Source organism: Lampetra planeri, chromosome 3 (assembly GCF_965212315.1).
Source record: "Lampetra planeri chromosome 3, kcLamPlan1.2.h2, whole genome shotgun sequence".
NCBI lineage: Eukaryota > Metazoa > Chordata > Hyperoartia > Petromyzontiformes > Petromyzontidae > Lampetra > Lampetra planeri.
The window spans coordinates 3,961,757-3,974,204 of NC_136109.1; the positions used below are offsets into that span (position 1 = coordinate 3,961,757).

Consider the following 12,448-nt stretch of genomic DNA (forward strand, 5'->3'; position numbering starts at 1 on the left):
CTGTGATAATTATAAATAAAACGTGTTGCCTCCTACGATGACTCTGTCTCCATACAATTCTACTACAGGTTAATGCTTGTAGTGTGGAACCGGTCAAGTATGACGTCCCACAAATGTGCCACCATTTCTAAGGTGTGCAATTTAGCACATAGTCCAGCGGCCTCAATTCGAGTATCACTTTTCTCATTATCATCATTGCACATACAACCGAAGGCCTCTCTAATGTAAGTGTAATTTCTCCACAGTGCCTTGGTTGACTCTACCTGAGCACTCCACCGAGTATTGGACAACGATTTGAATGCCAGTCTGGCATCTGTCTTCTGAAAGACTTTCCCCCATCTGTGTGTGGATGAAGAGCAAAATGTGTACAGTGACTGCAACATGTAAAAAAGACTCATCAGCCTCTGGGCTACTGCCGTCTAAGGTGTTAACACTAACTAAGTTAAGTGAATGCACTGTGCAAGGCACATACTCTATCAGAGGGTTTTTTTGTTTCAGGTGGGCCTGTAGCCCATTGTATTTTCTGACATGTTGCTTGCATTGTCATATGACTGACCTCTACAGTTTGAGAGGTCCAACCCAAGGCCCTCCACCATCAGTCACACAGCCTGCTAAACTGTTACCTATGTGGTTCTCAATTGGCTCAAAACCCAGGAATCGCTCCACCACATTCCCACTGCTAACAAACCGGAATATGAACGTCAATTGGTCCACATGTGACAGGTCTAGGGTGGAGTCCTCTTTCACCCAATAACTTGATCACTGCCGCAACTCTTTTAAAAATTTCCCTCGACTATTTACGTTCCCCATCAAGTTGCTGCATGAGATCTGCATCTATAGTACTGCCCTTTGTCCGCTGGTGCAAAGCAAGCATGCATGATCTGTGTACTGCACTCTTTTCGTGATCCCCTTTTTTTTCAGAGTGCTTCCAGTCACTAACCCCCTGACTAAAGCCACCGAGATTGCTGGAGAACAGTTTGCATGCAAAACAGTGCACACAACCTGTTAAGGATGAGTACAGTAGCCACTGTCTAGAAACCTAGAAACCTTCTGCTCATTTGGCAATATACAGTTCAGAAGTTAATGGTTGAAACTCATAGTCTTTCCACCAAGCGCTCTATCTCGGACTGAAGCTGGGTATTTTTCACTGCGGTTTGGAAGGGGACTGCTCCTCTTTCAATAAGCACTGACTTAACAATGTCACTGGAAGTGCCTTGCTATAATGCAGGGTCAGTAACCTCATAGCACCAGGAATGGCTTGGCTTGGTTGCTGATTTCATTATTGTGAATTGCCTAACTGCTCCTGAGGTGGAAATGATGGTTCTTGTATACCATTAGCTGTTGAGAGTTCGCCTTCAAAGGAAGGCTCTGGGGGAGTGACAAAATTACTGGAAACTGAACTAGGGCTAGTTCCTTCCTCACAGATGACAACAGTGCTGCTGTCATCATTATTACTATCAGAGGGTTTTTGAAAGAAGGTGGCAATGAGTGAAACACTTTGAAGCAAAACGGCCTCTCTTGCCTCCTTTTCTTTTTTATCTTTCCTTTTGGAAGCACCACTATTCCAACGTTGTGGTCCATATTTCAGAACTAGTATGTCATTTATATTAATATATTTATAGCATATCTCAATACTTTTTAAATAAGAATTGAATTAATATATCTTAATAATAACAACACGTTCAAATACTGTTGTTGGAAAATACAATAAAGTGGTAGTATTTTATAGTCTACTTGTACCTTTGAGTAGATAAAAGGAAAAAATAGAAAAGCATATAAAAGAAAATAACCCCAACCCTTTAAAAAGGCTGTTAGAAAATAGTCCTTAGGAGGGATTGTTGAAATATCCTTTAAAATGCCGGTAGTTTTAGAAAAAGATGAAAAAAGTTTCTGAATATATTACTGTGGCGTACCAAACAAGAAAACAGGCATCTAACTGTGGCTTTTCCTACCAATACATGTGTAGGGGTGTCAGGGGAAGGATTCCCACCAATAGATGGGTTAGGGGGAGGGGTGATCGAGGTGATATAAGGGGAGAACGGGCGGGAAAGGGGGGCCTTTGGCGGGAACGGGATTGGGACGGCTGGCGACAGGTGTGAATGGAAGGAAAGGAATAAAGGACGAGACCCCTGCAATCTCGTGTCGGCTCCTCTCTACATTTGGTGGCAGCGGTGGGATCCTAATGGCTACAAAGAAGAATCCTCGCGGGAGGGAGCCGAGGGAGGAGGAAGCAGGGGCCGGGGATCCTTCACATCCTGGGCAACAAGGGGGCCTGCTGTCAGAAGCAGCAGAAGGGGGCCCGGATCGCCTGGAGGATCGCATGGAGGACCGCATGGCCCGCGTGGAGAGGGCGCTCCAGGAGCTCTTGCAGAGGCTCCCTATGGGGGGCCCGCCGGCACCGGGACCCCCACCCCCACGCGTACTACGGGAGGAGAGGCCACGGGAACCGGACGCCGACCAGCCGGCCGGGCAGGAGCCGCAACCAACCTCGTCACGCCAGCCGCCGCCGCTCCCGCCAAAACCCCCAGGGCTAAACACCCAACACGGAGAGCAGGTGGCCGGACGGCCGCGTCGGCTGGGGCCCGTCGACAAGTTTGTGGCTGAGGAAGAAGATTGGGAGGAGTTTGTCCGCCGATTCGAGGCTGCCTTCCACGCTCTCGAGTGGACAGACGAAGAGGCCCTACGAGCGCTGCCATCTGTTCTGGGCAAAGAAGCACTCTCCTCTTACACCTCCCTTCCCTCGCACAGCAAGTCCACGCTACAGGCGGCCTACGAGGCTTTGGGGGAGATCTATTGCCCGGCGGAAGGAGCCTTTAAACGGTTCCAGGATCGCCAGCGAGGGGCTAAAGAATCCCCTTTAGCCTACAGGGGGGCGCTGCTCGTGTTGGCGAGGAGAGCTTTCCCTCGCCTGGCTGAAGAAGCGCTCGAGGACCTCGTGGTCGAGCACCTCATCGCCTACGCTTGCCGCGCCGGCGTTGTAATGCCCGTAGTGACGCCGGAAGAACGCACCTCGCTGTGGGCTGCCCGGACCATCCAAGCCCACGAGCAGGTCATGGGCCGGGCGCCACCCGTGGGCCCGGTGGCTGGCGCGGCGGGGGGGGAACAGCCCAGCCGTTGCCGCGGCGCTACTTGGTCCAGCGACACTAACCGCCGAACCTGCACCGTCACCACAGGCTGCCGGTGGGGCATCTGGGGACGGACCGCCGACGTCTGAGACGGAGCCATCGCTGCGGGAGGTGTACGCGGCGATCCGGGGACTGGCGGAGCAGAGGGACCAACCGCCGCGTCGCTGGCAGCCGCCTCTACAACATCGCGCCGAGCCCCCCCGACGCAACGCCCCGTGGGTCTGCCACCGTTGTGGTCGCGAGGGGCATGTGGCGAGGGGGTGCCGCACGGAGCCGGAGGCCGCCAACGTCACCTGGAACCTGCCGGGGCCGAACGCCGACAGGAGCCAGGCGAGTGACGCCGTCCCACCCGGCCTCTCGGGCGGGCCGGGTAATTACACTTCCGACGCCGCGAACTCACCGGGAGTCTCCTCGGGGTGGGCGCCGGTGGTGTCGGTTCCCGGTCCCCGCTGTTCTGGTCGGGGGAAGGGGATAGCGCCGGGGCCTGTGGTCGCATCGCGACCCGGAGTGGCGTCGCGAACGGACGTGACGTTGCGTCCGGAAGTGACGTCGCGGTCGGAAGTGGTGTCGCGGATCGCGCCGGGAATTGCGCCGGGGCCGTGGACCGCGCCTGGAATCGCGCCGGGGCCAGGGACCGCGTCGGGGATCGCGCCGAGGCCGGGGACCGCGCCGGGAGTCGCGCCGACGCCGGGAGGGACGTCGCGGACGGAGGTGACGTCGCGGGCGGAGGTGACGTCGCGGGCGGAAGTGACGTCGCGGCCGGCAGCGACGTCGATGCCGGGCGTGACGTCGCGCGCGGGCGGGGTTTCGCGGGCGGGCGTGGGTTCGCGGGCGGGCGTGACGTCGCGGGTGGGCGTGGTTTCGCGGGCGGGCGGGGTTTCGCGGGCGGGCGTGACGTCGCGGGTGGGCGTGGTTTCGCGGGCGGGCGTGGGTTCGCGGGCGGGCGTGACGTCACCGGCGGGCGTGACGTCACCAGTTACCTGCAACGCCGGCGAGTTGCCAGGGGCAACGGCCCGGGGGCGGAGGCAGCCCACACGATTGACATTGCGCCCTGGAGCAATTCCACGACCCGCCTCACCACCGCTTTGCGACAGAGCGAGACGGAACCAGGGGGACCACGCCCCCGTGACAAAGGAAAGAGAGGGGCTCACGGGAAGGCCCACCCCCCAGTCCCCACCGCCCCCTGCAATGGGGGGGCCCCCCCACACCACAAGGGGGGCCCATCCTACGTCACCTAGGGGGGGCAATTTGCACTACATAGAGAGCCCAGCCCGCAACCCAGGGGTAAGCCCACACTATGTAACAAGGGCGCGTTCACCCTGCTGGGACGCACTCCAAAGGGAGGAACCCCATCTTCAGTCCATCCACACCCATCCCCCATCATTTCACCATGCACCACAGGATAACGAGACGCCGCCTGGTCAGTGGCCGGACTCAGCCACACAATGGAGGAAGCTGGCAAGGCGGGTGGTAGCGGCCACGTCAGGAACCTCGGTCCTGGTCGGTGAAATCGCGGGAGTGTCGGCACGTATCTTGGTCGATACGGGGGCATCAGCCACGATCATCTCGAGCACCATGCATGAGATGCTGCCGGATAAAATCCGACCTTTAGTCCCCGTCAAGACAACGTTCATTGCAGCAAATGGAGGCAGCATGGGCTTCCTGGGCCAGGTTGAAGCCCCGATACAGATTGGGCAGCTTTCGGTAGCAGGACCCATCCTTGTCTCCGCAACGTTGCCCGTACCCTGCCTGTTGGGGACGGACTTTCTGAGGCGGATGCCAATGAAAATCGATCTGGCCAATGGGCGGGTGGAAGTCCAGGGAACGCATCTCCATTTCCTAAAGGCGGAGGGGGCCAGCCGGGGTGTACCCTACGTGCAGGCTCTGGTCAGTAAGTCTGTCTCCATTCCCCCGGCAGCCCAGATGCTGGTTCCGCTGCAATATCGGTCCCCCCTCGTGACAGCCCGACCAGACTCACCCATCCTGGTGTCTCCGGCGTCAGCGGCCATGGATCGTCATGCGCTGGTGGGGGCCGAAACTATTGTACAGAGGAACCAGCATCTGTTCATTCAGGTGCTGAACACCTCCGATAGAACAGCGACGGTGCAGGAGGGAACAGTTCTGGCCCACGTTAGTCCCTTGTCACTAGGAGCCCCAGGGACAGAGCCCGAGCTTGTAGGCAGCATCGGCCAGTCCGAGGACAGAGGGGCCAAATCGTGGATGGACCAGCTGGCGGGGCCTGAGCCGGGATTGCCGCCCGACCAGAAACAGCAGCTGCACTCGTTATTGCAGGAGTTCTCGGACGTGTTCAGCCGGGGACCGTTCGACCTAGGGCGCACAAATCTGTCACAGCACCACATCAACACGGGAGATGCCGCACCCCTGCGCCAAAACACATATAGAATGAGCCCAATGGAAAAAGGGCACATTCAACAAGCGGTGCAGGAGATGCTGCGGGCCGACATAATTTCTCCATCCTCGAGTCCCTGGGGGGCACCGGTGGTCCTAGTCAAGAAGTCAGATGGGTCACTGAGATTCTGTGTGGACTTCCGACGCCTCAATGCCGTCACGCTGGCCGACGCATATCCCCTACCACGTATCGACGACTCATTGGATGCACTGGCGGGAGCAAAATTTTTCAGTACGCTGGATTTGTTGTCCGGGTTCTGGCAGGTCCCACTAGACGCGGACTCCCGGCCTAAAACAGCATTCCGGACACCACAGGGCCTGTTCGAGTTCAACTGCCTGCCTATGGGCCTCCAGACGGCGCCGGCAACGTTCCAACGCATAATGGAGTTGGCCTTGGCAGGCCTCCAATGGGAAACGTGCCTCATCTACCTGGACGACGTCATTGTTTTCAGCCGATCATTCGAGGAACACATTGACCGATTGCGTCAGGTGTTCCTGCGGTTCCGGAACGCGAACTTGAAGCTCAAGCCGTCGAAGTGCCACCTTATGCAGTCGTCGGTACGCTACTTGGGCCACGTCGTCAGTGAGTCGGGAGTGGCTACAGACCCGGAAAAGACGGCCTGCGTGAGGGCCTGGGCTGTTCCCACAACGGTTCCGGAGGTACGCCGGTTTGTGGGTTTCGTTTCTTACTACCGCCGGTTTGTGCCCAACTTCGCAACCATTGCCAAGCCCTTGCACGTGTTGACGGCGAAGAACCAGAGGTTTTATTGGGGCCCTCTGGAGGAAGAGGCATTCCAGCAGCTGCGCTCACGTCTGACAGATGCACCACCATTGGCCTTTCCGGATTTTGGCCTCCCCTTTATCCTGGACACGGACGCCAGCGATGTGGGCATCGGCAGTGTTTTGTCGCAAGTCCAGCAGGGTCGGGAGGTGGTTATCGCCTATGGTAGTCGCGTGCTTTCATCAGCGGAGCAGCGCTACTGCGTCACACGTAGGGAACTCCTGGCAGTCGTTCACTTTGTGCAGCAATTCCGACCCTACCTGTATGGTCGCAAATTTACGGTCCGCACTGACCACGCGGCCTTGCAGTATTCGCTCCGCATCGACCAGCCTTCGGGCCAGCTGGCCAGATGGATAGAACGCCTGCAGGAGTACAGGTACCAAGTAGTGCATCGCAAAGGGACCAGACATGCCAACGCAGACGCATTGTCCCGACTGGTGCCCCAGGGCCCTTGTGCATGCACCACAGGCGGGGCACGCTGCAAGGAGGCGAGGCCGGAGGGGACGGTCATCGCTCCTGTACGCACGGCGGAGGGCGCACAGGGTGAGGTCCAGCTGACCGACCACGACCTGGGGCTGACCTTGGACGATTGGAGACGGCTACAGCTGGAGGAAGCCCCACTGCGAACACTACGCGCCTCAGCAGAGGCAGGGGGGGAGGAGTACATCGTATGGGAGGATCTCCTCATGCGATGGGACCCGACAGGGCGCCGGCGATGCCTGGTAGTTCCGGAGTCGCTGCGTCAACAATTGGTTATGGACGTACACGGCCGCCAGCTGCTGCACCTGGCAGGGCGGAAGACACTGCACACATTACAGGGTCGGTACTTTTGGCCAGGTATGACCGCTGACGTGCATCGATGGGTCGCTACCTGCGTCGAATGTGCGCGGCGAAAGCCGCCACCCCGGGTAAGCCGGGCGCCCCTACAGCCCATCACGGTGACCAGGGTCAACGAATTGGTTGCGTTGGACATCTTGGGACCGCTGCCGGTCACGCCACGGGGAAATAAATACCTGTTGGTCGGAGTCGAGTACTGCACGAGGTGGCCGATGGCGTGGGCCCTCCCGGACCAAACGGCACAGACCATCGCCGATGCCTTCGTGGGAGGCTATGTCCTTGATAAGGGGGCACCGGAGCGGTTGCTCACGGATCAGGGCAGGAATTTCTCCTCACAGCTATTGAAGGACGTCTGCTCTATCCTGGGCACTAAAAAGGTCCGAACATCTCCATATCATCCCCAGACCGATGGGATGGTAGAGCGGCTTAACCGCACCATAGCGGCCATGCTGTCCCAAGTGGTGGACGAAAACCATTCCGACTGGGACCTCCACATTCCATCGGTCTTAGCGGCGTACAGGGTGGCCCCACACGCGGCGACGGGGTTCTCGCCGTTTTTCCTGATGTACGGACGGGATCCCGTTCCGCCTATTGAGGTGCAGCTGACGGACATTCCGGCAAGAGCCGACGCATGGCCGAAGGCACTAAAGACCTCCCTCATTTATTTGAGAGAGGCCCGCCAAGCAGCCGAGGCCGCATCGGCCGCGAGCCAAGAGAGTAATGTACGGATACGGGAGAGGACAGTGACAGCCAAGCCCTTTAAAGTTGGGGACCAGGCATGGCTACACTGTCCTCAGGTGCCGGTTGGCCTCTCACCAAAGCTGCACCGACCCTGGAAAGGGCCGGTCGAGGTCATCAAAGCACTCCGACCGCAGTGCGTCCAGGTCCAACTGGGTAAGCGACGATGGTTTGTACACCCCACCCGCCTTAAGCCATACATCTCTCCACCGTCATCTTCACCAACATCACCACCAACATCACTGCCAACATCATCATCATCCCTACCCAGGCCAAGGTCGCCGACCACCACGCGCCGACCGGCAGGGGGTTCGGTGCCCTGTGTTCCCTTGTCACCTACAGCACCCCATGTGAGGCCTGACGGAGCGGCGGCACGAGCGGGGGCCGGAGAGACAGCGGCGCCAGGCAAGGCGACACCGGCACCACCGAACCAGGGACCGCGACGAGAGGGCCTTCGAAGGAGGGGGCCGCCACGGTCATCTGCTGCCTGTGGATGTCCGGGCTGTTACGGGATGCTGGCTGGAGACCTGGGCAGGCCGCGCAATTGATTTGTTGTGTTATATTGCATTGTAGGGTTGTGGGGGGGGGTAAGGGCTGTCGTCACTGTCAGTGGTGGGAGGCATGGGGAGACTTAAATGGTCCATGGGGGAGGCAGAACCGAGGACGGTTATTTTTTCTCCGGGGGGGGGGGGTGATGTAGGGGTGTCAGGGGAAGGATTCCCACCAATAGATGGGTTAGGGGGAGGGGTGATCGAGGTGATATAAGGGGAGAACGGGCGGGAAAGGGGGGCCTTTGGCGGGAACGGGATTGGGACGGCTGGCGACAGGTGTGAATGGAAGGAAAGGAATAAAGGACGAGACCCCTGCAATCTCGTGTCGGCTCCTCTCTACACATGTTTTAAATACCTGCCTGACTCAAAGATAATTGTTGCCTGAAATTCAAATGATAACTTTTTTTCATTAGCTGAACAACCAACAAAAGTTTCTGATAAATCAGTGAAATTACTTGGTGGAGACTATGCACATAGGTCACACCCCATCGATGGGGAGGGGAAAAAAGACCTCGTATGAGCTGTCGACAATTTGCATGTCAACGTTAGCATTATCTACTTCCACGGATCTAAAAACAGACAGTCTATGGAAAAAATTAATGAGGTTTTCCTTAAAATTTAAGTATTGATTGGGTCTCATATATGTGTTAGTGTATGAAAAAGTATATCTTTTGGCATATTTTTTAATGTTTCACAAAACCGTGGTGTATTTTGAATAATTGATTTGTCAACAGCTAACGAAGCTCTCAACAAACGAGGAGCCCTCTGTCTAACTAGCTGGCTTTTTAGTGCAGCTAATTTGGTTGAAAGGGCAGCTATCTGGCAAAAATTGCAGCTAGCTGACTAATATCTGTTAACAAGCTGAATCATCTTCTTGGTTCTTTCGGTAAAGTCACGTAGAATGGAAATAATAAAATAATAAAAATTAAAATAAAACATAATAAAATCATTCTCACGACGTTTCGGCCACAACGCAAGCAGCCGTCCTCAGGTGAAGAACAGGTCTGTCAAGGAGACAGAGTCTGAATGACAACCCCAGGCTTGGAGCGTCTTTTTTAAGCTGGGATGGAGGGGGGGGGAGAGCGCCTTTACAAAATAATTTGAATATCAAGAGGAATTTAGCATATTCATGGGAAATGCAGGTATACGATTAGTACTACTTGTGAAATGCGTAGGAGGTTTGGCGAGGGTTTTAAAGTCATTATGCCCGTGCATTTTGTAGGATTAGCAGCATCAAAGGGAGGGGGTAGGGGTATCATTAATAAAGAGAATTAATGTTAATAGTATGTATCTGCAGTAACTAAACCACCACGTAAACAACTAAAGTATAACCTACATAGTATCATCAGTATACTAAATATACTCTTCAATAAGCTGAGCTACTAACAGTTAGTAATACATTACAATTCTACGTCGCAAAAAATATAATATGCTTCCAGCTAAATTTCGATCTAAAGCTTTCGTGACTGCAGGGATTCATCTTCTTGGTTCTTTCGGTAAAGTCACGTAGAAGGGAAGTAATAAAATAATAAAAATAAAACATAAAATAATTCTCACGACGTTTCGGCCACAACACAAGCAGCCGTCCTCAGGTGAAGACCAGGTCTGTCGAGGCGACAGCGTCTATATGAAACACCACCACGCTTGGAGCGTCTATTTAAGCTGGGTTGGAAGGGGGGAAAAATGCGCCTTGACAAAAGAATCTGCATATCAAGAGGAATTTAGCATATTCATGAGAAATGCAGGAATGCGACTAGTGCTACTTGTGAAATGCGTAGGAGGTGGGCGGGGGGTTTTCAAAGTCATTCTATGCCCATGCATTATGCAGGATTAACAGCATCAAAGGGAGGGGGTAGGGGCAGCATCAATAAAGGGAAGGAATGTTAATAGTATGCAGCTGCAGTAACCAAACAACCACGTAAAAAGCTAAAGTATAAACTACGTAGTATCATCATTCTTTGGTTACTGCAGCTGCATACTATTAACATTCATTCTATTTATTAATGCTACCCCTACCCCCTCCCTTTGATGCTGCTATTCCTGCATAATGCACGGGCATAATGACTTTAAACCCCTCGCCAAACCTCCTACGCATTTCACAAGTAGTACTAATCGCATATCTGCATTTCCCATAAATATGCTAAATTCCTCTTGATATGCAAATTATTTTGTCAAGGCGCTCTCCCCCCCTCCATCCCAGCTTAAAAAAGACGCTCCAAGCCTGGGGATATCATTCAGACTCTGTCTCCTTGACAGACCTGTTCTTCACCTGAGGACGGTCACTTGCGTTGTGGCCGAAACGTCGTGAGAATTATTTGATTATGTTTTATTGTAATGTTTATTATTTTATTATTTCCATTGTACGTGACTTTACCGAAAGAACCAAGAAGATGAATCCCTGCAGTAACGAAAGCTTTAAATCGAAAGCTGAATCATATGGATAGCTAGCTAGGGAAAATGGGCAGCTAGCTAAAATAAAGGGATAACGAACGGCTTGCCATAATATGACACCCTTCAAACTGTCCTGTTATGCAGAATTAACTGACTAGTTGGTGAATATTGTATCATGTCACATCATATTGTAGTGTGCCAACCAGTGCCTCAGTTGTACCGAAGCCTTGTACTCTCCGAGAGGCTCTCGTTTTAAGCATGCACTGTATGTACGAAGGGGCCCAGGTGTTACGCTCGATGTATGCACCGAGGGGCCTGGGGGCCCTAGTGGTCAACTCACACTGTAAGCACCGAGGGGCCCGGGGGCCCTCGTGGTCAGCTCATGCTTCAAGCACGGAGGGGCCCAGGGACCCTCACACTGTAGGTGCTGAGGGGCCCAGGGGCCCGAGTGGTCAAATCACGCTTTAAGCCCCAGGGGCATTGAGGCCCGAGTGGTCAGCTCACTCTTCAAATGGCAAGGGGCCTGGGGGCCCTCACACTGTCAGCGCTGAGGGGCCCTAGTGGTCAGCTTACATTTCAAACACCAAGGCGCCCAGGGGCCCTCAAATTGTAAGCGCTGAGGGGTCTGGGGGGCCCTAGTGGTTAGCTCGCTTTAAGAACCCAGGGGCCTAGTGGTCAGCTTGCGCTGTGTGCACTGAGGGCCCTGGCGTTCAACTTTCTTCGGAAGTCTTGGGCCACGCACCGCTTGCTGCCTGAGGCTTGGAGGCCCCCTGGCCGTCTGAGGACCCGGAGCACTGGCGCCGCTGGCCCAGTCCATAATCCAGCCTTGGGTGCAAGCATGGCCATCTAGAAATAAAACGTAACATTTAGGGAAATGTGCATCCAAATAATGAGGTTTAAACAAATAACCAAAAAATATCACGGAACCAAACTTGTCAAGACACCACTGCAGAAAGTCACGCGTTTGACCTGCAGTCTCAATGGTAAGCCAGTGTTATTGCTTGTGTCTCAGTGGTAAGCCAGTGCTGTTGCCTGTGTCTCAGTGGTAAGCCAGTGCTATTGATTGTGTGTCAGTGGTAAGTCAGTGCTGTTGCTTGTGGGTCAGTCGTAAGTCAGTGCTGTTGCTTGTGTCAGAGGTAAGCCAGTGTTATTGCTGATGTCAGTGGTAAGTCAGTGCTGTTGCTTGTCTCATTGGTAAGTCAGTGCTGTTGCCTGTGTCTCGGTGATAATTTTAATGTATTTATTAGATTATTTAGGTAGCCTAATATCAATATCCGTGAAATGTGCTATTCAAGAGCATCTCTGGAATATATCCCTCGCGAATAACGGGGGAATACCGTATCTCAGTGCTAGGCCAAGTGCTACAGTGAGGGGAAAAAAGTATTTGATCCCCTGCTGATTTTGTACGTTTGCCCACTGACAAAGAAATTATCAGTCTATAATTTTAATGGTAGGTTTATTTGAACAGTGAGAGACAGAATAACAACAAAATCCAGAAAAACGCATGTCAAAAATGTTATATATTGATTTGCATTTTAATGAGGGAAATAAGTATTTGACCCCTCTGCAAAACATGACTTAGTACTTGGTGGCAAAACCCTTGTTGGCAATTACAG

At 54.0% G+C, this 12,448-nt stretch overlaps 2 protein-coding genes across 4 annotated transcripts in view; one reads left to right on the forward strand and one right to left on the reverse strand.

The window, feature by feature from the left end:
- Positions 1–12,448, reverse strand: part of LOC144736680 (uncharacterized) — an 828,508-nt gene that overhangs the window by 400,037 nt on the left and 416,023 nt on the right. The gene's annotated exons all lie outside the window — the stretch shown is intronic.
- Positions 1,992–8,321, forward strand: LOC144736615 (uncharacterized). Its single transcript, XM_078619182.1, has 2 exons — positions 1,992–3,455; positions 8,233–8,321. Exon 1 carries the CDS (start codon positions 2,183–2,185, stop codon positions 3,212–3,214), a length of 1,032 nt encoding a protein of 343 aa, XP_078475308.1. The 5' UTR covers positions 1,992–2,182; the 3' UTR covers positions 3,215–3,455; positions 8,233–8,321.